The sequence below is a fragment of the Pelophylax lessonae genome (assembly GCF_965119305.1).
Source record: "Pelophylax lessonae genome assembly, chromosome: 1".
NCBI lineage: Eukaryota > Metazoa > Chordata > Amphibia > Anura > Ranidae > Pelophylax > Pelophylax lessonae.
Genome location: NC_138768.1, coordinates 706,981,291 through 707,008,010, shown reverse-complemented (window position 1 = coordinate 707,008,010; position 26,720 = coordinate 706,981,291). Strand labels below are relative to the sequence as shown.

The 26,720-nt window shown below is 49.8% G+C and overlaps 1 protein-coding gene across 1 annotated transcript in view; it reads right to left on the bottom strand.

Annotated features, from left to right (window-relative positions):
* NEIL3 (nei like DNA glycosylase 3) overlaps nt 1–21,871 on the bottom strand; it is a 118,354-nt gene extending 96,483 nt beyond the window's left edge. The window contains exon 1 of the mRNA XM_082269703.1: nt 21,761–21,871. Coding sequence (XP_082125829.1) covers nt 21,761–21,865 — 105 coding nt within the window. The 5' untranslated portion in view covers nt 21,866–21,871. The remainder of the gene's footprint in view (nt 1–21,760) is intronic.
* Nucleotides 21,872–26,720: the final 4,849 nt, after the last annotated feature.

The window sequence follows — 26,720 nt, the reverse complement described above, 5'->3', positions numbered from 1 at the left end:
GTTTTCCGCCCCAGGATTGTACATGGCAGGGAGGGCTGGAACTAACCGTTCTGCCCACCTTAGAATGCCAGCAACCTCCCGAGCCGCAAGGACACTTTTTGTATCCCCTTGGTGATTGACATAAGCTTCGGCCGTGGCATTGTCTGATTGAATGCGCACTAGACATCCGTGAAGACGATCCGTCCATCGGTCCAGGCGCACAGTCTGATCGCTCAGAGTTCCAAGGCAATGACTGGTAGTCTGAACTCTTGCAGTGTCCAGATCCTCTGAGCAGAAATCTTGCCAAGGACGCCTCCCCAGCTGGACAAGCTGGCATCCGTGGTGACCACTGTCCAATATAAGGGGAGGAAGGATTTGCCCAGCCAAGGCACCGAAGAACGAAGCCACCATATAAGGGGCTCCTTCGTTCCCCAGCTCAGCCAGATCTGAATTCCAGAGACTGCGGAGACTTGTCCCATTTGTCCAGAAACTCCCTTGCAGGGATCTCATATAGAACTGTGCAAACAGAACCGCCTCAAAAGGTAGACACCATCAGGCCCAGCACCCGCATCCAAGTCCGGAGGGATGACCATCTGCTGGACAGCAGGAGATGAATTGCAGCCTGCGATTTCTGGAGTTTGTCCAGAGGATGGAGCACGCTGGCTAAGTCCAAGCCCACCAGAGTCAGACCCAGATAGTCCAGGTTTGTGGACGGAACCAGAGCAGATTTCTGATATTTCAGAATCCAGCCAAACTCCCTCAGAGTATGGTGATTTTCAGGTTTTCCACCAGAGCAGTAGGAGACTCTGCTCGCAGAAGGAGGTCGTCCAGGCAGCCCAGTACCAACGATCCCCCATTAGCGTAACAACGCTAGCACGGGGGCTAACACTTTTGTGAAGACCCGAGGAGCAGAGGCAAGATCAAAGGGTAACGTCACAAACTGATAATGCTCCCCTCCCACGGCAAAGCTGAGGAAGCGCTGGTGACCGTCACATATTGGAATGTGAAGGTAAGCATCCTTGATGGTCGATAGAGGCAAGAAAATCCTCCTGATGCAGGGATGCGGACAGACTCCATCCACACAAAGCAGTTCAGCGCCTTGTGGTCCTGGATTGGACGCACCTGGCTTTCCTTTCTGGGAACTATAAAATTGGATTTTTGACTTACCGTAAAATCCTTTTCTCTTAAGCTCATTGACAGACGCAGACTTCTTGATTAATATCAGTAGGGATATACTGCCCCCTACAGGAGTAGGACACTAGGCAGGAAAAAAAGTTCTGGCCACATCTTATGGGCAGTCCCAGGGGGTATATCCTCTCTCTCCCTGCTACAGGATGTCAGTTATGTAACAAAGCAGTGTCAGAGAATTTAACCCAAACCAACTCAAAAATAGAGGGGCGGGTCCTGCGTTTGTCAATGAGCTTAAGAGAAAAGGATTTTACGGTAAGTCAAAAATCCAATTTTCTCTGTCGCTCATTGACAGACGCAGACTTCTTGATTAATATCAGTAGGGACGTCCCAAAGCAGTGCCACAAATGAGGGTGGGATAACAGAAATAAAAATCCAATCCAGAAGGACCAACCGGAGCCAACCAGAAGCATCAAGGACTCATCGAACAAAAGGATGAGACCCAACTGAAAAAAAACAAAAACCCCCGAGGTAGACCAACGGTCCCCTCAAACAGCGGCCTGCAGAACCTTGCGGCCAAAAGAGGCATCCGCCGATGCCAGCACATCAACTTTATAACATTTTGTAAAGGTATGAACCGACGACCAGCTAGCCGCCTTGCAAACCTGAAGCACCGACGCCTGATGGCGGAAGGCCCAGGAAGCACTAAGAGCCCGAGTAGAGTGTGCCTTAACAGGGAACGGAGGAACCCGACCCTTAATAGAATAAGCCTGCACCACCATCTGTCTGATCCATCTGGAGATAGTCGCGGCAGACGCAGGCAACCCCTTTCTAGGGCCATCCGTGATCACAAAAAAAGTGAAAATCGGCCTTACGAAAAGAGTCAGTAGTAGCCAAGTACACCCTGATCGCCCGAACCACATCCAAGGAGTGCAACGCAAACTCCCAAGGATGACTGGGCTTAGGACACAGAGAAGGCAACACAATATCCTCATTCAAATGAAACTCTGAAACCACCTTAGGAAGGAAGGATGGATTCGGACAAAGAACCACCTTATCCCTATGAACCACCAGATATGGGGAACGACAGGACAATGCGGCCAATTCCGACACCCTGCGTGCAGAAGTGATAGCCACCAAAAAGGCCACCTTCTGGGATAAGGTAAGCAAGGGAATCTCCCTAATATTTTCAAAGGGAGGTTTCTGGAGAACCGACAACAACAAATTAAGATCCCAGGGTGGCAAGGGAACGCGCACCGGAGGAGCAAGGTGCCGCACCCCCTGGATGAAATGCCGCACCAAAGAATGAGTAGCCAGTGGCCTCTGGAAGAAGATCGCCAATGCTGAGACCGGACCCTTGATAGTGCTCAAGGCCAGCTTCTGCTCAACCCCCCGTTGCAGAAAGACCAATATCCGAGCCACCGAGTAAGAACGTGGAGGAAACCCAAGGGATTCACACCACGCGATATAAGACTTCCATGTGCGATGATAGACTTTTCTGGAAGTCGCTTTCCTCGCTTTAATCAGAGTAGGAATAACTGAAGCAGACAAACCCCTGTCCTTCAGCAGCTGGCTCTCAATAGCCAAGCCGTCAAAGCCAGTGATCGTAAAGCAGGATGGATGATCGGTCCCTGGGACAGCGGCTCTTCCCTGAGAGGAAGTCGCCAAGGAGCGTCTGCGACCAGCCTGACCTGAAGAGGCCATTCCCCTTGATCCAAGGTCTGACGGCTGAGAAAGTCCGCCTGCCAATTTTCCATACCCAGAACGTGAATTGCAGACAGAGCCGGAACGAATTGTTCCGCCCAAAACATGCTGGCCACTTCAACGGCCGCTAGAACAGTCCCCTTGATGGTTGACATAGGCCACAGCCGTGGCATTGTCCAACTGAATCCGAACCAAGCAGCCCTGAAGATGCCTGGTCCGGTGAACCAGGCAAAACCTGATCACTTTCAGTACCAACACATTTATCGATAACCTGGATATTTTCGGAGAAAAGGGCTTCCCCTGACTGAGCATCGGAGACAGAGGCCCCCAAACCAGAAACTACCTGGTCCGCTCGCTCAGCCGGATCCGATTGTCTAGGAAATCGGAATTCCAGTTCCATTTGGGAAGAATCTCCTTTTGGAGAGTCCGCGTATGACACCGAGCCTGCGAAGACTCCGCACAAAAGAGGAGGTCGTCCAGGTAGCCCAGGACCGATATGCCCCGCTGCTGCAAAAAAGCCAGGACTGGGGCCCAAATTTTGGTGAAGACACGGAAAGCAGAGGCGAGACCAAAGGGTAACGCCACAAACTGATAATGGTCCGCTCCCACCGCAAAGCGCAGAAACCGCTGGTATCCTGCGTAAATGGGAACGTGAAGATAGGCACCCTCTATGGGCGCCATTTACATCCAGTGCTGCACTGCCCCCAACAGAGACATTAGGCGATTCGGGGACAGTCGCATATTGGAAGGGAAGGACTGTACCGGTAGAAACGATCGCAACTCGATCTTGTGTTCCGACCGTATGACCTCGTGAACCCATTTGTCTTGAATACTGTAGAGCCACGGGTCCGGGAACCGGCGAAGACACCCCCCCACCCTTGATCTGGGTGGGGGCACACCTTCAGGCTGAAGCGGTCTTATCCTCAGGTCTGGAAGGACCGGATTTTTGCTTACCAGACCAGGGTCTCTTGAAACCCCCCGGGGGGGCTTTGGAGGACTTTGCCTTATCGCCCGCCCCGGAGGAGCGAAAAAACTTCTTGTGAGCTGTAAAGGAAGGTCACTGTCTACGACGAGTTCCTTACCTTTATTAGCCTGTGGTAGAAAGGTGCTCTTGCCCCCAGTGAGATCCTTAATAATCTCATCCAAGGTAGCACCAAACAGGCGATCCCCCTGAAAAAGGAGATCAGTCAAGGCTCTTTTGGAAGCCTGATTCACCAACCAGCACTTTAACCATAGCATGCGCCGGAGGACCACCGCCGAGGTTGACACACGTCCCAGCAATGGGGCAGCGTCCAGTGCGGCGTCACAAATTGTAGCCCCTGCACTATTTGCTCCAGCAAATCCGGCACGGCAGTAGGTAGACTTCTCCCCTCCAGGTCATGGCGTAATAGCTTGGCCCATTCCGTCAATGTCTGTGAAACCAGAGCAATGGTAAACACTAGCCTTAGGGCCGATCCTGCCAGGGAGAATATGGAACGGGACACAGATTCCGCCCTACGGTCAACTGGATCCCGAAAGGATGGGGAATCCTCCACTGGGATAACTGTGGCTTTATTTAGTCTGGAAACCGGTGGATCCACCACAGGTGGCAGCGTCCATTTTTTAAGGAGGGACTCTTCAAACGGGTAGCGCCTAGCAATCCGTCTAGGCATCCCAGGGGGTCGTTGTGAATGAGCCCACTCGTCTTTAATAATATCATCAAAGCATTTGGGAAAGGGAAACACCTTTTCCACCTTAGAGGGCTTGCGAGTGCCAAAGGCAACTTCCGTCTGAACTGCCTCCACTGGTGCAACCTCCAGTTTTAGGGTCTCCCAGACCGACATAATCAGTGCGTCCACCAGTGCTTTGTCCTGCGCTATGGCAGAGGCAGGAAGATCATCCTCACTGTCAGAGGGACGCGGGACATCAACCCTAAAGGAGGAACCCGTGGCAGCAGCGACCGGCTCAGGATCAGAGTCTGAGGTATCGGACGAGACAGGGGTGGGCGGGGGTCGTTTTTTAGCCCCCCGTCCCTGACAGGCCACCTCCACCCGGGACACAAATGACTCCAGGACCGCTGAAAGCGAATCAATGGTGAGTGGAGAATCAGAGGGCCCTGTGGCCACCTTGAGGGGATCAGATGGGGACTCACGTGCAGCAGGGTCCATGGCATTGCCAGGGAAACCTGTCAGCAAAAAATGACAAAAATGAAAAGAATCCCCCAGCGCTAAAGCGCCCCCAGTGGTCACGTGCTCGAGACCCCCGCAGAGAGAGAGAAGAGAGACCCCCAAAAGGCTCACCACTTGATGCACCAGAGTTCAAACCAGGACTGCTCTCAGCGCTGTCTGACAGGAAGTCTTTGTGGAGTGATTTTCCCGGGTCTAGGGAGGGGCCACGCCCTTGGTGATTACTACAGCTGCTCAGCTCTCAAGCAGGACGAGCTGGGTGTACCAAGATGGCCGCCTCCATGCAGAGCACATGTAGGCTATAACAAAATAGCGGCCCCGTGCGGTCCGCGGAAAAATGGCGGCCCTGTGCGGTCCACAGTGCCAAAAAGGGGACCCCCGAGTGCCTACCCACGGATCGATCGGTGGATGGACCTGAAGGCAGAGGTAGTAACCCCCCGCACGATCGTTTAGGGCAACACCGGCGGCGCACCTCACCGCCCCCATATGCGGTCTGTATCCCAGATTGAAGGAGGGGGCAGATAGGTGGGGGGTGCATAACAGGACAAAGGGGAACCCGGGATCATGAGGGTCTGACCATCCCAGGGAGGGGCCCGCGTCCACCCCAAAACCCGTCAGGGGGAGAGGGGGGGAACATTCTACTCACCATACCGGAACAGGCGGGCGCCAACTCCTGACAGAACCCCTCTCCACGGAGGTGGGGGGGTTGTCGGCCAACACGAACGCCGCGACTCAGATTCAGACTGGTCGTAGGCGACCTGGCGAGACGTTTAACTCATGGGGCCAGTCCCTGTCCAGCGGGACTATGTCGCGGCCGACCCAGCGCGGGGCTAGGGCCTGCACACGCTCGTAGGCCGGCTGGGGTGACCACTGGATCTCAACATCCAGCCCGTCGCCCAGATCCGGCATAATTGCTTGAAGATCTCACAGGAATAACTGGAGAAAAAAGCTAACTAAAAAAAGATTTAGCTAAAAAAGCTTGCCAGGACCTGAGATTCCAGCAAGGAACTTAGGTCCTTACTCCTGACTAGGCAGAAAAAAACTGACATCCTGTAGCAGAGAGAGGAGGATATACCCCCTGGGACTGCCCATAAGGTGTGGCCAGAACTTTTTTTCCTGCCTAGTGTCCTACTCCTGTAGGGGGCAGTATATCCCTACTGATATTAATCAAGAAGTCTGCGTCTGTCAATGAGCGACAGAGAAACAGGTTTGAGTAAAATCCCTAAGTCACAACCAAAACAATCACCCCTTAAAGCAAAAGGTCTTTTATAGCCCCAAACAGACCCTGTAAGGGGTCCGGGAACAGGCGCAAGTTGGAAGGAAAGATCCTTGCGGGGGCCAAGAGCGAAACTCGATCTTGTAGCTGGACCGAATAACTTCGTGGACCTACTTGTCCTGTACCAGGGAAGTCCACGGGTCCAGAAACCAGCGAAGACATCCCCCCACCCCCGATATGGTTGAGGGCACACCTTCATTCTGAAGGAGCATTGTACGCGGGTCTGGAGAAGCCCACTCTCGGCTTGCCAGACCAGGTTAGTTTGGTTCCTCCAGAAGAGGCCCTGAAAGGCTTTGAGCCCTTGTCAGTTGACAAAGTTTCTTGCCCTTAGTAGCCTGCGGAAGAAAAGGTACTCTTTTCCCCTGCGAGACCCTTAATGATGTCATCCAGGGTAGCCCCAAACAGGCGATCCCCTTGAAAGGGGAGATCAGTCAAGGCCTTTTTTGAAGTCTGATCCACAGACCAGCATTTAAGCCAAAAGACACACTGAAGGACCACTGCCGAAACAGAGAGCCGAGGCACTAGGGGAGCCGCATCCAACTGCAGCCCCTGGACCAGCTGGTCCGCCAGCTCAGCAAAAGGGGAGAACAACCCCCCCCCCAGGTCACGGCGTAAAAGCTTAGCGAAACCAGGGCAATGGTGAATACCAGTCTCTGTGCCGAACCAGCCAGAGTGTACATATTGTGGGCCACAGCCTCCGCTTTCCTGTCAGCCGGATCCTTAAAGGCCGGGAACTCTTCATAGTTCATAGAATCATAGTTGCCTTGTTCAATTTGGAAACCAGAGGGTCCACCACCAGTGGAACAGTCCACTTCTTAAGAAGGGACTCCTCATAGTGGTATCGCCTAGCAAATCGCTTAGAGACCCCAAAGGGACGTTTTGTTTGTCCCTACTCTTTAGCGACAATTCTGTCAAAATAAGCGGGGAAAGGGAACACCTTTACTGCTCCGGATGGCTTTTGAGTGCCAAAAGAGAACCTGCTTCCTCCATTCTTAAGGTCTCAGGCACAGATAACGGAATTTTTGTAAAATTCCTTTCTCCGAGTCCTCCGACAGTCGCCGCCTCTCCATATTCGTCACAATGGGGTAATTGACCTTTGCTCCGTAGGAGTAGCTAGGCAACAGAATATGTCAATATTAAAGCTTTTAGCATATCCCACCCCCAGGGGGTGGTCCCCTCAGTCAATACCCTCCTGCTTCCTGCATCCATACCTCAGTTTCAGTAGAATAGCAGTAGAGTACATAAACAAAACCCCAAATGAGGGGCGGGGGCGGCGATTGTCGGAGGACTCAGAGAAAGGAATTTTACAGGTAAGATTTTACAAAAATTCAGTTTTCTCTTACGTCCTCCGACAGTCGCTGCCTCTCCATATTCGTCACAATGGGGACGTCCCAAAGCAGTGCATACATGAGGGGTGGGAAACGCAGCCGCGCCTAAGGCAACGCCGGACCCACATCAGAGAAAGGAACCTTACCCAAAGGAAACCAGCTGGGCAGCATGAAAAAAAAAAAAAAAAAAAAAAAAAAAAAAAAAAAACTTTGCTCAACAGGAGCAACAACCCAGGAAAAACAAATAACCCAGGGATAAAAACATCCCAAACAGCCAAGGGCCCAAAAACAAGGGACCCTAAGGTACTGCCGCACTAAGAACCTTGCGGCCAAAGGAAGCATCTGCCGATGCCTGAACATCCACTTTGTAGAACTTTGAGAAGGTGTGAACAGACGACCAAGTCACCGCCTTACACACCTGGGCCACCGAGGCCCGATGAGGACAGGCCCAAGACGCACTCAGCGATCTGGTAGAGTGCGCCTTCACAGGCATAGGGGGAACCTTTCCCTTCAAAGCATATGCCTGCTCAATAGTCTGTCTGATCCATTGGGCGATGGTAGAAGCCGACGCCGCCATGCCCTTCCGAGGCCCCTCTGGAAGGACAAATAGAGAATCCGTCTTGCGAAAGGATTTTGTCGATGACCGGTAAGCCCTGATCGCCCGAACAACATCCAAGGAGTGTAAATCCACCTCCTTCGGATGTTTAGGCTTCGCGCAAAGCGAAGGCAAGACAATGTCCTCATTGAGGTGAAATTCCGAGATCCGCTTCAGAAGAAAAAAAGGGTTAGGTCGCAAGACCACCTTATCCAAGTGAATCACCAAATACGGAGACCTGCAGGACAAGGCCGCCAGCTCCGACACTCTGCGAGCCGAAGTGATCGCCACCAAAAAAGTGACCTTCTTGGACAACATGGGCAACGAGATCTCCCTGATCTTTTCAAAAGGAGCATGTTGCAACACTGACAGAACTAGGTTCAAGTCCCATGGAGGCAAAGGCTCCCTCCTAGGAGGGACCAGGTGTCGCACCCCTTGAACAAAGGTGCTAACCAAAGAGTTAGACGCCACAGGACGTTGAAAAAGAACGGCCAGCGCAGAAATCTGACCCTTAATCGTGGCCAACGTCAAACGCTGGTCCACACCCGTTTGAAGGAAAGACAACACTCTAGACACCGAGTATGAGCGAGGGGAAAACTCCCTGGACTCACACCAGGCAAAATAGGCCTTCCAAGTACGGTAGTAAACCTTCCCTGAGGAGGTCTTTCTAGCGTTGATCAAAGTGTGAATGACCTCAGGGGAGAGACCCCTATCCCTCAGGACCTCGGTTTCGACAGCCAGGCCGTCAAAGCCAGCGACTGTAAAGCAGGATGGAATACCGGTCCTTGAGACAGAAGATCTTCTCGAAGAGGCAGACGCCATGGAGCGTTGACCGCCAGATTCACGAGGTCTGCGTACCAAGACCGGCGAGGCCAGTCTGGCGCCACCAGAATCACCGTGAACGGTTCCGAGGACAACCTGCGAAGGAACCTGGATAGCAGCTGAATCGGTGGGAATGCATACATCAGGCGATATTGATGCAACGGAGCCACCAACGCGTCCGACGCGTCTGCCTGAGGATCGCGCGTCCTTGCCACGAACCTTCCCACCTTGTTGTTCAGAGGAGACGCGAACAGGTCCACATCCGGAAGACCCCACTTCACGCACAACATCTGGAAGACATCCGGGTGAAGGGACCATTCTCCCTGGTCCAGGGTCTGGCGACTCAGATAATCCGCCTGCCAGTTCTCCACCCCCGGAATGTGAACTGCCGATATCGCCGGGACGTGCATCTCGGCCCAAGATAGGATGTCAGCCACCTCCCGAGCCGCTCGGGCACTCCTGGTGCCCCCTTGGTGGTTGATGTAGGCCACCGCTGTGGCATTGTCCGTCTGCACCCGAACCGGACGGCCCTGAAGCCTGTCCGTCCAACGCCGAAGGCAGAGATTTATCGCCCGCAATTCCAGAATGTTGATCGGAAGGGAGGATTCCCCCTCCGACCAAGTACCCTGGGCGGACAGAACGCCCAGAACACCACCCCAGCCCGACAGGCTGGCATCCGTGGTGATCACCGTCCACGAAAGAGGGCGAAAAGACTTGCCCCCCGACACCGCCGGGGATTGTAGCCACCACAGAAGATCCCTTCTGGTGCGAGGACTAAACGAGATCTGAAGATCCAGAGATTGAGGTCGCCCGTCCCACCTGGACAGGATCTCCGCTTGGAGACCCCTCGTGTGAAACTGTGCAAAGGGAATCGCCTCGAAGGCCGAGACCATCAATCCCAGACACCGCATGCTCTTCCGGAGGGACGAGCACGGAACATCCCTGAGGGACCTGACTTCTTCCTGAAGTGTCCTGAGCTTGTCTTCCGGCAGGAAGACCTTCGCCTGAACAGAGTCCAGAATCATTCCCAGGTAGGGAAGACGAACCGACGGACACAGCGTCGATTTTGGAAAGTTTATCGTCCAACCAAACTCCTGTAGAGTTTGCATCGTGACGGACAGGTCTTTCACCAGACCCTGACTGGTCGCAGACCAAACCAGAATGTCGTCCAGATACCCCAGGACCGAGATGCCCTGGGCCCTCAATAAGGCCAGAACCGGTGCAAGCACCTTGGTGAACACCCGCGGAGCCGAAGCGAGACCAAAAGGCAGCGCCACGAATTGGAAATGATCCTCCGCAATGGCGAATCGAAGGTACCTCTGGTGACCCTCGAAAATGGGAATGTGAAGGTACGCATCCTTCAAATCGATGGAGGCCATGAATTCTCCCGGAACTAAAGCAGCCACCACCGAGCGCAGGGATTCCATGCGGAACTTGCGAACCCGCACAAAGTGGTTCAGAGCTTTTAAGTCCAGAATCGGACGTACTTTGCCCTCCTTTCTGGGCACAGTGAACAGATTGGAGTAAAACCCCCGAAATCTGTCCCGATGAGGCACCGGAACCACCACTCCCTGAGCCCACCAGGTGCAGATCCCGCAAATGCTCCGGAGACAGCTGAAGATTTGAGGGAAAAAATCTGCTCGCCGGCCGAGAGAGAAACTCGATCTTGTAACCGGACCGAACGATCTCCTGAACCCACCTGTCCCGAACGCGGGCCAGCCAGGGTTGAAGAAAACCGAGCAAACGTCCCCCCACCCCAGAACTGGGTGAGGGCGCCCCTTCAGGCCGCATTGTTATGGGCAGCGGACCTGGACTGGCCGGACTTCTGCTTACCTGTCCACGGCTTCTTTTGGGAGCCTTGACCTTTGAAGGGTTTGCCCTTATAGTGCGACCGAAAGGCACGAAAGGACCCCTGAGAGGGCCTAAACGAAGGATGCTTCTTACCTTGAGCAACCCTAGCCTTGTGAGACTGGGGCAAGAGCGTGCTCTTACCCCCAGTGATCCCCTTTATCAGCGTATCCAAGGATTCGCCAAAAAGGCGAGATCCCGTATAAGGTAGATTAGCCAGAGTTTTGCGAGAAGATTGGTCCACAGACCAACATTTCAGCCAAATCAAGCGGCGTGTCAACACCGCCACGCTGTGCACACGTGCAGCCAAAGGGACCATATCTAGGTTCGCATCACACAAATACATGACACCCTGATGAATTTGATCTACCATAGCCAACGTTGTTGGTGGGGCAGAATCAGCCACCAGGACGCGCCTGAGCACCTGCGTCCAATCAGCGACAGCCTGAGCTGCCATAAGGGAAGCAAAAATAGCTTTTAGCATGGAACCGGTAACCGAGTAAGTATGGCGGGCAAGAGACTCCAGCCTCCTGTCCGTGGGATCCCGGAACACCGGGGTATCCTCCGCCGGAATCGCAGTAGACTTATTCAAAACCGCCACCGCGTAATCCACCGGAGGCGGCACACACCAACGTTCATCAGTGGCGGGTGTGAAGGGATAACGCAGCTTGAACCTACTTGGCACAGCAAAAGGCTTCTTTATATTGCGCCATTGTTCACTAACAGCGCGCTGAAAATCCTCAGTGCAAGGAAAAACCTGCGATGATTTGCGTCTCCGCTGCGTCCCATAAGAGCCCAGGACGGCAGGAGGACATGGTTCATCCTGCAAATGCAGCGTTTGTTTGATAGAAGCAACCAATTCATCCATGATTGCAAGCTCTTCAGACGAGCCAGGGGGGGAATCATCAACCCCTTCAACCTCTGCCTCCCCCTCCGACCCTGCAAGGTCCAGGGACGAACGGGACCCCGACAAGGGGACCCCAGCCATAGCAGCCCCATCACCATCGCCCTCTGAATCAGAGGAAATTGAGACTCTGGGCCGTTTTGTGGATTGAGCAGCCACAAGCATCTGCACCTGAGCAGCCAGGTTAGCCACAATGGTAGCCAAATCGCCCCCCTCGGGGGGAGCAGCAGCAGCCCCTTGGCCTCCCATTAAAGTGGGAGGAAATTTGCTTTCCTGAGAATCCATGCCCCCAAAAGTTTGCAGGAAAAAAAGGGTACCTGCCACTTTAAAATCGCGGCGAGCGCAGCCCACCGCACACACACAGCACACACCGACCCCCACAGGGAGAAGTACAAACTTTAGGCAATGAATACAGGAATAAAGAGGGTAAACCTGGAGAGATCACTTAGGCTGCTGCAGCGATCGCTGTTCTCAGGGAAAAGGAAATGATGCAATAACGACCGTTCCTATAAAGCCTATGGAAGGCTACAAAAAAATGGCCACCGGGGGAGGATTGTCAGATCATGCAGCGCTGTTATGAGGCCGGAGCGATCGCCGCCAAAATGGCGGCGCTTGGCGCCAAAAACGCTGCTCCCTTTATACAGTAATGGCCATCACACGCCTGCAGTATAATAAAACAATGGTAGACCGCAGTAGCGGCCGCCGCATGTATGCACAAAAACATGATCACATCATGCCCCACAGCATACAGCCTGTCACACAGAAAAAGCACACAGTCTGTAACACAGAAACAATGCAGGACAGCCCCCCTCCTTGCAGCCCACAGAATGCAGCAAAACAGACAGGGAGCCCAACAGTGTGTACAGAAAAGCAGGGTTACACAGTCCCAGACTGACACCCACTAAACAGACAGGTCCCCACACAGATGCACTTACCTTCTGAATGGCGTGGGGAGCCCGCACAAGCGATCAAGCCTCTGCACAGAGGACAGGGAGAGTCGCAGCCAGGACGCAGCAGAACTGCGGTGCGAAACCGCATGGCGTCCAGTGAGGTAGCCACCTCACCGCAGCATCCCTGCAGCGAACAGGGATGGGTCGATCACACATGCCAGGAAAAAACCTGACTGAACGCTCGATGGCAGGCTGGGAAGCCACTGGCCCACAACCTGCGACCAGGGGGGCCAGCCCGAGACCCAGCCCGCATGATCCTCTTCATCAGAAGAACTAACTAATGCTGAAAAAATAAACAGCTAAGTAAAGAAAAACACTCAAATAAAATCAAAAAGAAGATAAAGGCTGAGACAAAAAGCCCCAGCACAGAAACAGCCTGCTACTCCCGATAGCTAGACAATGAAACTGAGGTATGGATGCAGGAAGCAGGAGGGTATTGACTGAGGGGACCACCCCCTGGGGGTGGGATATGCTAAAAGCTTTAATATTGACATATTCTGTTGCCTAGCTACTACTACGGAGCAAAGGTCAATTACCCCATTGTGACGAATATGGAGAGGCGGCGACTGTCGGAGGACGTAAGAGAAATAATCAGTGCTTCCACCAGCGCGTTTTCTTGCATGGTTGCAGATGTGGAGGAATCAGCCTCATTATCCGGGCACATGGTCACAGACCCAGCAGGGTGATCCAAGTCCACAGCGGTCGAATCAGATTCAGGATCTGATGAGACAGATGAGGCAGGGGGCGCTTTTTGCTACCACCTCCACCTGGGACACAAAGGACTCCAGGGCCGCTGTCAGTGCATCTATGGATGGTAAAACACTGCAAAGGGACAACCCCCAATGCCCTGGCAGCACCAGGCAAAAGCAATCCTCACAGCAGAGAGGCAGAGAACCCCACCACCCAGCAGAAACAGGCAACTGCAGCCACCAGGATAGTCTGCACGCCAAGTGCAGCGATCAGGAAGTAAAAAGATCCTGGAGTCAGCACCAAGGGAGGACGAGGTGTTTCCACCGCCGAAAATCGCCGCCCACAGGGTTCCACTGTCAAGGCCACCACTATTTTCAATGGCAAACCACCACACAATGGCTGCCGGACTACAAAAACATTGCCGCCGTGCAAAGAAACAAGCTACAGAAAACTGGCGGCCCCACAAGGCTCCCAGGGACATAGGAGGGATACCTAGGCCTCAAGGACAGACCCAGGCAGGATGGGAGCCCTGGCAGGAACCCCCTCAGGTACAACCCGCCCTGCACAGCCGATTGTCCGGTCGCTGGCGGAGCACCCCCCTCAGCCCCCACCCCAGGAAGTGAACCAGACCACCCACTCAGCTCCAGCAGAAGTGGAGGGAGGGTAGATGGACAGATGAAAGGGGGGTGCTTGACAGGAAGGAGGGAACCCGGGGGTCCGACCGTCCCAGGGAGGGGCCCGCATCTACCCCAAAACCCTCCAGGGGGAGGGGGAGGGGGGCTTGAAAAGCTACTCACCATACAGGTACCGATCCATACAGAACCTCTTGCCATCTAAATGGGGGGTGGCTGTCAGCCAGGAGGAATGCTGCGACACAGGCCGAGACCCAGTCGTATGTGACCTCACAAGGCGTTTAACTCGCAGGCCAGCCCAGTGGGGCTATGTCGAGGCCAACCTAGCGTGGAGCTGAGGGCTCGCAGGCCAGACTGGGGTGATCACTGGATCTAGATTATTCAGCCCATTGCCCAGTCCGGCAGTTGATTGTAGATCTCACAGTAAAAAAAACAGGAGAAAAATTTCTATCTAAAAACAATTTGCCAGGACCAGAGATCCCAGCAAGGATCTTTTGGGTGAAGTTCCACTTTGAAGGATTTTTCCACACTTTAAAAATTGGGCATCAGAGCCTTCCTATATACATGTGGGATTACAATACCATGCAGAACAAAGAAAAGCTAGCCAGAGGCTAATAGGACTTTTCTGTTCAGAATATTATGCCAAAACATGTAAAAAAAAAAAAAAAAAAAAAAGATCTACACAGAAAAGAATAACTATCACTTTATCTACCCAAACAGGTCACCTTGTTAACATTCCAAACAGAAGTAACAGATTGGCTAAGAAGAGTGAAAGAAATAAGCATATATTCTGCATAAGATAACAAGGTCTCTAAGCTCTCCCCATGGCCCTGATATTGATATATTAAAGAAACCCTAATAAGCATTACAGGAAAGATGGATTGTAAAAGATAGTGTTTTTCAGTTATCATACCTTCTAGTTGATCCCATCATTTTTCAAAAACATAAGCTACTTGGCCTTATTGATAAGCCCTCCACCATCTCTTCTGAGAGCCATTTCAATGTACAATTACCCTTTTCAGCTTTTGCCATTATAACCAAGAAAGCGCTGCTAGAATATTTATTTTAATAATTTAATGTAATGAAATCCCTCACAAATCACCTCTTGTCGTCTTAACGGAGTAAAATGTGCCTTAAAATGTCCAGGAGGGATACAAGAGCATTGATATACAGCTCAGGCTTTAGAGCACAGACGGTGAAGAGCCTCAGACCTCAGTTTAAAAAAAAAAAAAAAAGATTTTATATAAAAGAAAGCTTCAAGTCTTACTAATGCACTATAGCACTCATCTTCTGTCTTTTATTCCTAGCAAGGTAATTACGAAAATATTATTGGAATATGCTCTGGTCTACAGCATGGTCAATTACTTCGCCTCTGCACTGAGAACAAACTAGTAATTAAAGTTGAAGTTCACATCACTTTAAATACTGCTTAAAGATAAAATGACTGCATAGCACTGAGGCAGTGGAAGTCTTTGTAAAGATTCAAAGAAAACCTCCGCGAAGCGTTTAGGTGTGAAATCGTCAATTGTAAAGCACTCATGTCTATTGCAAGCAAAGGGGAACTGCAGCCAAAACTTCCCAGAAAAACTAGGTAAGAGATAGACTGTCAGGTTGGAATTGCTGTCTGCATTGACACATGGCAGATATTATGCCACTTCCTGTCTCAGAGACAAACCTGTATCAGGAAATCTCCCCACCTTTGATAGTTGCCCCCAGTGTCCCCTCATTGGCAGGTTTGTTAACTACAATCGCTCCAATGACAACTTGAACATTTCCTATTTTCCTGCACAATAGTCACCAGGACAAAAAGTCATAGTAAATTTCCCCAATGTGGACTAAACATACCTTTCCTATCCAAAATGAGAAATAAAAATGGCTGGAGTTTGAAATTAGAAGATTATTAATAATTTTTTTTTAGATGAATTTCTTTTTCTTGCAGGCAAACTTCCGACAAACGTGAAAATAAAACACAATTTGTTGTCTTCTAATCTCTTCAGTGATTAATGTGTGATCGTGTTTTTTCATCAAATGCAATTCAAACTTTCTTGCATGCTCACCTAGAATACTGATTGCAACAATACATTTATCACCTTAGCCAAATTAAATTGTCACATGTTGGATCATTTTGCTTTTTTCAATCAAGAGATTACTGCGGTTGTAAAGGCTAAAGAGGTTTTTTTTTTTACCTTTAAAAAGGGATATTAAAGGCTTTGAAAAATAAAAACACCACACACACACACCAAACATGCATTATTTGGCTTTAAGTGATACTGCAATGATGTCTGCAGCTATAGGCATCATCCCTGTACAATTTTTTAAAGCCAGCATTTATGTAAAAGCCATCCTATCGGCTAATTAGCTGCTTTTCCAGACTGTGGGAGGGAGGGGGGGGGGGGGTCACCCACCTCCCACCAGTCTCTCTTATGGGCCATACACACTATAAGATTTTCTGAAGACTTTTTCCTTTAGAGACTTACCAAAACCATATAATATGAGGTCAAACCTAAACACTTTCAATTTGTATGCAATCTGGCAGGCCCTTGCACTACATAGAAAAGGTAAATCTGAAGGAAATCTAACCACAAAGTTTGGATAGTGTGTATCCAGCTTTAGGAAGCTCCCGTCCCGTCGAAAGCCAGCGACTCTGCCAGTTTACCACAGAGATAATGAAGACCGTAAGGTCCTCCATGATCAATAAAAGTGATCAAAGTGAGCAATAGAGTAATAGTGTTAAAAAAATAAATAAGAAACAAGTTTAAAAAATATAAAAAAATAAGTGCCCCTGCCCCCGCTGTGCTCACACACAAAGGCAAGCGCACCATGTTGGTCCCGCACGCATACGTAAACAGCGATCACACGACACGTGAGGTATTGCCACGAATGTCAGAGCAAGAGCAATCATTCTAGCACCAGACTTCCTATGTAACTCTAAGGGCTCTTTCACACGGTCCGCCTCCGTAGGCGGATGCGTGCTGCTCAGCGGGGATCGATCCGCCGATCCCCGCTGAGCCGGCGGATAACAGCTCCGTCTCCACTTGCAGTGTGGAGAGGGAGGTGTCTCAGCCCCCGCTGCTCTCTATGGGGGATCGGATGAGAGCGGACCGCCTGTCCGCTCTCATCCGATCCGATCCCCAGGACGGATGGAAAATAGGGTTTCCATCCGTCCAGATTTCACGGACAGGATCGGATGCGGATGGCAGCGGGTGTCAGCGGACATGTCACCGCTGACATCCGCTGCTCCATAGGGCTGAATGGGCATCCGATCAGATCCGCCTAAAAAACTGACAGGCGGATCTGATCGGAACGCCCGTGTGAAAGAGCCCTAAAGCTGGGTTCACACTAGAGCTGCACGATTCTGGCTAAAATGAGAATCACGATTTTTTTGCTTAGAATAAAGATCACGATTCTCGGCGCAACATCATCTTTTACATTATATAAAAAAAACAATTGGGCTAACTTGTATTTTTTCCCAAAAAAAACTGCGTTTGAAAGACTTCTGCACAAATAACGTGTGACATAAAAGATTGCAATGATCGCCATTTTATTCTCTAGAGTCTCTGCTAAAAAAATATATATATAATGTTTGGGGGTTCTAAGTAATTTTCTAGCAAAAAATACTTTAAGAGGTTAAACTGCTCTCCCTTACAGCCGGAAGTTCATTCCTTTGATCTAAAGAACGAAAAGATACATTGTAAAGCATTTTGTTTATACTTATCTAGCAGCTTTAACAATGTTGATAAACATTTGCCGAAGACTTTTTTTTTTTTTTCACAGCTGTGAGTGAGCAGAAAACGGCTCAGTAAGAATCGAGGACATGCAGTTTTAAGATCGTCAGGGGGGTGAATCGAGATCGCGATTTTTTAACGATTAATTGTGCAGCTCTAGTTCACACTGATGCAAATTGCAATGCGGGTTTCCCCACATCCAATTCGCATGACTGGAGAGTGTGACCGGCTCTCAATGGAGCCAGTTCACACATCTCCAGGGCGGCCACGGTCCGCATTTGGAAAGGGTCCTGTTCGTCTTTGGCTCCCTTTCAGCTGCGAATTCAGGCAAAAATCCAGACCGGATTTGCACCTGAATCGGTGAACAGGGACGCACTGGACTCCTGCCGTGACCCACGTCCACATCAGTGTGAACCCAGCCTAAACTGGTAACCTGTAAAGGCTTTTTAAAGTGTAGCCTATGGCACTGTTGTTTTTAGCCATGCCACGAGCGTGCGCAATTTTAAAACTTGACATGTAAAGGCACTATTTACTATTTTATGATTTACCAAAAAAATTGGGTATTATTTGTGTTTGGATGCATTCAAATTCATTAAAGTGTATTCTTCCCAAAACAGATGCTCAAATGCTGTGACATAAAAAATTGCAAAACCCACCATTTTATTCATGAGGGCCTCTGGTAAAAAAAAAAAAAATATATATTATATATATATATATATATATATATATATATATATATATATATATATATATATATAATTTTTTTTTTTTTTTTTTTACAGATTTTTACTTGTATAAATAATAATAAACTTGTTAATACTTAGCTGCTCTGTGCAATACTAGCTCCGGACCTTCTCTTCTGGGTACCCCTGTTGGCGATCTAGGCTCCTCCACTGCACCACCATAGGAAGCCGGTTTGTATGGTGGTATGCCTACAGGCTTGCTTCTGAACCAGGCCGTGTACACCCCCTCAGTAGAAAACACAACTGTCCCTTTTTCCTATAAATGATGAGCCAACCTGGATAGGTCAATTGTACAGAGGCTGCCAACAAGCATGCAAGAGTGCTTTGCTTTCTTAGTCAAAAGACCAGCATATAATCTACATGCATTAGTCAGAAAATTTAATTCTGCTAAATCACTTATGTGAAACATTAAGAATAAGTGCCTGTACTGTTTAAAATCCTGTAATACACTGTCTCAACCTGCTCTGCACATGCTCAGTTGTTCTCTATTTTTAGGCACTGTGCCTAAAAATCAGAGCCATTAGAGGCTGATATACTGACAGCCTGAAGATTTACTGCTGTTCAGGGTCCTGGGCTTCAGCAAAATGAGATCCTCTAGCAAAAAGAAACAGGAGCAATTCTGGAGGCAATGTACAGCACGCACAAATTTTGGTAGCATATTTGTTCATATGGAATGTATGTTTCCTGCTAAAGAACATTATTTTTTAGATTGTTATGGGTAAAGTTCTGGTTTAAGTTTACATATTTTGCATAGCGCAACAGGAGCCCCAAACCTGGGGGAATTTCAATAGGTAAACAACAACTTCAATACTTCAATTCCTAGAGTTATGCATGCCCACAGTCCCTGCAGTCTTTCACACATTACTATGTATCTATCGATTTGAGGGCTTCTTTAGTGACCAATATGAAACCATGATGACCAGCATTTTCAGTGCTCTTCTCGGTTGTATACTGCCTAAAAAAAAAAAAAAAAAAAAAAAACCCTGCAAGACAAAGGCATACTAGCTAATTGTGAAATACTTACCTTAAAACGAAGCCCAGACACGGACCCCCGGACACCGCTGTGGGAGCGGACATGCTCCCTCGGCATCTCTTCCGGGTTCGGCGGCTCTGGCGCTGTGAGTGGCCGGAGCCGCGATGACGTCATTCCCACGCATGCGTGTGGGAGTCACTTTCCGGCAAGTGCCCGGCAAGGAACTCTGAACGCCTGACCTTCAGAGTGCATTCGCCGCTAGCGTCAGCGGCTGCATGCAGGGCAAATATCTCCAAAACCATGCAGGATTAGGAGATAATAATTGTACCTACAGGTAAGCCATATTATAGGCTTACCTGTAGGTAAAAGAAAAAAAAAAAAAAGAGTATACTACCGCTTTAAGGTTAATTCTGCACCCAACACCATTGTGCCAGGGTGTCCTTCTGCATCCACCACTACACCAAGGTGCCCTTCTACAACCATCACCACTGCATTGATGTGCCCTTCTGCATTCACCACTACACCAAGGTGTCCTTCTGTATCCGTCACCATTGCGCCAGGCTGTCCTCCTGCACCCGACGCCACACTAGGGGGGTCCTCCTGCACCTGACGTCACACTAGGGGGGTCCTCCTGTATCCCCAACCGTACTGATGTGCCCTTCTGCTCCTCCAGGCATACTAATGAGCCATTCTACACCGCCAACCATACACCAGTGTGCCCTTCTGCACCCCCAACCATACACCAGTGAGCCCTTCTGCACCCCCAACCATACCAGTGCGCCCATCTGCACCCACCACCATACCAGTGTGCACCCACCACCATACCAGTGTGCCCATCTGCACCAACCACCATACCAGTGCGCCTTTCTGAACCTGCATCCCCTGCACAGATGTGCTCTTCTGCACCCTCCACCATACCCTTCTGTACCCGCCACCATACCAGTGTGCCCATCTGTACCCGCCACCATTCCAGTGTGCCCATCTGCACCCGCCACCATTCCAGTGTGCCCATCTGTACCCGCCACCATACCAGTGTGCCCTTCTGCACCCGCCACCATACCAGTGTGCCCTTCTGCACCCGCCACCATACCAGTGTGCCCTTCTGCACCCACCACCATACCAGTGTGCCCTTCTGCACCCACCACCATACCAGTGTGCCCATCTGTACCCACCACCATACCAGTGTGCCCTTCTGTACCCGCCACCATACCAGTGTGCCCATCTGCACCCACCACCATACCAGTGCGCCTTTCTGAACCTGCATCCCCTGCACAGATGTGCTCTTCTGCACCCTCCACCATACCAGTGTGCCCTTTTGTACCCGCCACCATACCAGTGTGTCCATCTGTACCCGCCACCATATCAGTGTGCCCATCTGTACCCGCCACCATACCAGTGCGCTTCTGCACCCACCACCATACCAGTGTGCGCTTCTGCACCCGCCACCATACCAGTGTGCGCTTCTGCACCCGCCACCATACCAGTGTGCCCTTCTGTACCCGCCACCATACCAGGGTGCCCTTCTGTACCCGCCACCATACCAGGGTGCCCATCTGCACCCACCACCATACCAGTGCGCCTTTCTGAACCTGCATTCCCTGCACAGATGTGCTCTTCTGCACCCTCCACCATACCAGTGTGCCCTTTTGTACCCGCCACCATACCAGTGTGCCCATCTGTACCCGCCACTATACCAGTGTGTCCATCTGTACCCGCCACATTACCAGTGTGCCCATCTGTACCCGCCACATTACCAGTGTGCGCTTCTGCACCCGCCACCATACCAGTGTGCCCTTCTGCACCCGCCACCATACCAGGGTGCCCTTCTGCACCCGCCACCATACCAGGGTGCCCTTCTGTACCCGCAACCATACCAGGGTGCCCTTCTGTACCTGCCACCATACCAGTGTGCCCTTCTGCACCCGCCACCATACCAGTGTGCCCTTCTGCACCCGCCACCATACCAGTGTGCCCTTCTGCACCCGCCACCATACCAGTGTGCCCTTCTGCACCCGCCACCATACCAGTGTGCCCTTCTGCAACATTATGTACCTGCTGTCAGTACTGACTTGCTCTCCTATTGCCATCTCATTCATCATACAGACACATTGGTTACAGTTTTTATAACCTGAATACAGGAGTGAAGGGAGTAAAACATGAACCGGACATATATATACATTGAAAAGAATGACATAACACACTGGGAGACGTGCTGGGACAAGCATTTCCAGGAACAATGTGTGCGTCCTCTCTATCGTAGCTCTCATTGTGTACAGGACAGATAAGGATTCTCCGTACCGTGCCGCTTACAGCGCTCCCCCGAAGCTCTCGCACACTCTGCCCTCTGGTGACCCGGGCCCGGATCTTCTCTCCGTTCAGAGTACACCCCGGTCCTTCCACCATGGTTCCTCTATGCCTATGGACTACACACCACCCGAATACAGCATTCAAAATGTGGCGGCAGATGAATCCCAAACACTCTCTACGGCACCATCTGATTCGCTGACAGTCAGGAAGTACAGCAACTTTATCGCTTTCCTATTGGTGGGCTTCAAGGAGCGCTTACCAGATTAGTTGAGACGCCTGCCTTGCAGTGGCGAGGGTCAGCGCATGCGCCGTACACTTACAAGGCAGTCTGCTGATTGCTTACATAAATATGATTTATAGGATTCACATGTGTGTGTGTTGTCATCTATGGGGACCAGACCAATATAGAGAATAATACAGACTTTATTGCTTAAATGTTACATCTGCTTATGGCTATACCTGTAAGGTCATTACAGCATGGCCTCTGTTCTCCACCAACAACCTGATAACATCTAAGCTGAAATATGCAGTGCAATATACAGAATGTACATGGCTTGGCGCTGTTCTGAGCGGTACTCATGTTTAGGGCCAGAGACATTTCCAGCGGGCAGGAATTCCGCATTCAAATATAACAAAAAACTATCAGCGCAAACCAAATGTGTGATATAACACTCAAAATAGGTAAAAACACTGCGTGAATAATGTACTGAAAAAGTGCTTGAATATCACTGTGCATAAAGCAAATATAGCCGGCAGCAAACACCAATCGTGTTCACATCCCACAATAAATCAAAATAAATACAAAAAATGTGCTGCGCCAGACGTGCACCAATAAACATAAATGATGTTAATGTAATCAATATCTGAAGTCCATGTATGACAATGGCAATAGTAATAGCGTGTGTCACTCGAGAGATGTTCGGCGTCGGTCACGCAAGCGCGGAGCTTTCAGGGCTGTATGCGTTTGGGGATCTATGCAAGCTCCGCGCTTGCGTGACCGACGCCGAACATCTCTCGAGTGACACACGCTATTACTATTGCCATAACAGCAGGCACGGTGAAGTGCCCTGTACATGTGAGTAAACTTCTATTTTCCTCAATAAAGCCTGATTGTTGAAATTGAGAGCACTATATTTTCCCTTTTATATTTTGCATCGCATGTCCCGTGTCTTGAGACCTCCGGAGGTGAGAGGCTGGAGTGTCTTTCCAGGAGTCTGATATCCTCAGTACATGCTTTTGCTGGCCCGTCTGGGTCCTGTTTGGAGGTGAGAGGCCAATCTAGCAGGTGGAGGGATTTCACAGATTGGTGTGCACTTTTCACCAGATTGCATTTCTGATTTGGACACTTGGACACCAATGCACATTTATTGGATTTTGAGCACAATCACAGCTTGTATGGACTTCAGATATTGATTATATTAACATCATTTATGTTTATTGGTGCACGTCTGGCGCAGCACATTTTTTGCATTTATTAGGAATTCCGCATTCACAGCATACATCCAGAATGCATAGATCCCCAAACGCATAGATCCCCAAACGCATACAGCCCTGAACGCATAGATCCCCAAACGCATACAGCCCTGAACGCATAGATCCCCAAACGCATAGATCCCCGAACGCATAGATCCCCAAACGCATAGATCCCCAAACGCATACAGCCCTGAACGCATAGATCCCCAAACGCATAGATCCCCAAACGCATACAGCCCTGAACGCATAGATCCCCAAACGCATACAGCCCTGAACGCATAGATCCCCAAATGCATAGATCCCCAAACGCATACAGCCCTGAACGCATAGATCCCCAAACGCATAGATCCCCAAACGCATACAGCCCTGAACGCATAGATCCCCAAACGCATAGATCCCCAAACGCATACAGCCCTGAACGCATAGATCCCCAAACGCATACAGCCCTGAACGCATAGATCCCCAAACGCATAGATCCCCAAACGCATACAGCCCTGAACGCATAGATCCCCAAACGCATACAGCCCTGAACGCATAGATCCCCAAACACATACAGCCCTGAACGCATAGATCCCCAAACGCATAGATCCCCAAACGCATACAGCCCTGAACGCATAGATCCCCAAACGCATACAGCCCTGAACGCATAGATCCCCAATTGCATACAGCCCTGAACGCATAGATACCCAAACGCATAGATCCCCAAACGCATACATCCCTGAACGCATAGATCCCCAAAAGCATACAGCCCTGAACGCATAGATCCCCAAACGCATACAGCCCTGAATGCATAGATCCCCAAACGCATAGATCCCCAAACGCATACAGCCCTGAACGCATAGATCCCCGAACGCATACTGTGCATACTGTACATACTTGAACGCATATATCCCTGAATGCATACAGCCCCAAACGCATGCATTCCTGAACACTTACAGCCCTGAATGCATACATCCCTAACGCATACCGGTATATTCCTTTTTTTTTTAATAGGTTTTTATTGATTTTTAAAAGAACAAACAAGGTAAAGCTCACATGGTTACATATCATAATGCCAGCAAACTAAGAACAGAGTGAAATTACAAACAGAAAACAGAGGTTGTGTGACTTTAAATGAGGCAGGTCGCAAACTAATGCCCCGTACACACGTGCAGATAGTCGGCCGAACGATCGGCCTTCTTTTGTCCAGGGCTGTCGTGTAGGTTGAAAAGTGCAAAAGACTGCACACGAATTTTGTCCGCCGACTACAGCCGACTGCAGCCGACTGCAGAAGTGATGTCATGTGATGGTTAACTTTCCCTGTGTTTTTTCTTTTCTGAGCATGCCCAGTCTTGCAAATCTGCTGTCTGTCGGCCGAATTCTGTACTGACTGGCGAACAACCGGCCGTTCTGGTGTCGGCATACAAAAATTTTAATGCTTGCACGACAGATTCTTTTCGGCCGAAAGTGCGCTGTCGGCTGTCGGAAGCATCATACTAACAAGCTGAAAATCGGCCGATCGTTCGGCGGCCAAACATTTTCGTCCGACAATCTGCACGTGTGTACGGGGCATAAGTGTAGCACTGCCCATATGTGAGCTGCTGAGAATGGATTCCCCTGGGTTACCCATAGCAACAACTTGTACATTTTTTCGTACTTTAAGTCCTTGGCTCAGTCAGTACACAGTCCAGAGAATTTGTTTTTTTTGTATTTTATTTGAACTTGGATGGGAGAAGGGTTGAGTGGGATACTCCAACTAGCATCTATGCACAGCTTGAGGACAACTATCTTCGGTGTGTGCGGCAAGGCCGCTGCTTCACTTGGCCACTGAGGTGAAGGTTTTAACTGATAAATAATAGTCTAAGCTTCTCTTCAGGGTCTATACTGGCACCCCCTTTCTGACCCACTGTGTGTGCTGGCTTCTGTCCACTGACCTCCCTGGAGTAGTCCCCTTCCTGGGCAGACCCCTGGCAAGCTCCCTGGTACTCACAGATACTGTTTTTCACAGGAACTTCTGCCACTTGCTCCACCGTCAGCTTCCACAGGACCTCACAGCTCAGCTCCACACTCTGGTCCACTAGGCCAACTGCTGTGACCTCGTCCTTTTCTGACAGGTGGAGAGCCAACCGTCAGCCACCTCCTGGGACTCTGCTTCCCACCAAAGACATTCTGTCATATGTGTCCCTGACTTTTATGGTCAATCCCAGGATGCACCACTGTTGTGCCCTCCCACTGGGACTGCCACAAAAGCCTGTGTGTCACTGGCTGGGTTTCCTCCACTGTCCAACAGGCTCCCCTATTGGATACAGTGGGGACACTCCCTCAGACCCAATGAATCACACCTGGATACATGTAACAGGCCTAACCAGAAATCCTGCTCCCTGATAAGCAGGAAAGCAATCTGATGCTTTTACCTAGCACCTGACTAGGAGGCTGCTACATAAGATATTTGCTTCAGATCATATTCCTCTATCTTTGCAGAGTGCAATTACATCAGAAGTATATATCAATATAGGTGTTTAAATATAGTTGTGCCGTGCGGAAGAACAGTTCTATGGATTGTTTGTGGATTGGAATATGGTTTAGTATGGATTAGCATTGTATCAGTCTAGCCAAGGATTCCAATTTTTCTCAAAGGTAAGTAGAGCGTCAGATTGTAAAGCTAGGGATCTTTTATTCATGTAATGCTGCTAAGTGATGCAGACAGTTTCTGAGGGGTTAGGGGCAAGCTCTTTCTTCCAATTTCTCGTTATGGTTAGTTTGGCTGCTAGCAGGAGGTTGGCCATTAGTTTGCGGTAGCAGGGAGGAAAGCTATTGGTACCTATATTTAATATAGCTGGGTTAGGGGATGGTTCTGTGAGGATATTGCATACATTCCTGAACGCATATATCCCCGAACGCATACATACCCGAACGCATACAGCCCCGAAAGCATACAGGGAGTGCAGAATTATTAGGCAAATGAGTATTTTTGAGGATTAATTTTATTATTGAGCAACAACCATGTTCTCAATGAACCCAAAAAACTCATTAATATCAAAGCTGACTATTTTTGGAAGTTTTTAGTTTGTTTTTAGTTTTAGCTATTTTAGGGGGATATCTGTGTGTGCAGGTGACTATTACTGTGCATAATTATTAGGCAACTTAACAAAAATCAAATATACAGTATACCCATTTCAATTATTTATTTTTACCAGTGAAACCAATATAACATCTCAACATTCACAAATATACATTTCTGACATTCAAAAACAAAACAAAAACAAATCAGTGACCAATATAGCCACCTTTCTTTGCAAGGACACTCAAAAGCCTGCCATCCATGGATTCTGTCAGTGTTTTGATCTGTTCACCATCAACATTGCGTGCAGCAGCAACCACAGTCTCCCAGACACTGTTCAGAGAGGTGTACTGTTTTCCCTCCTTGTAAATCTCACATTTGATGATGGACCACAGGTTCTCAATGGGGTTCAGATCAGGTGAACAAGGAGGCCATGTC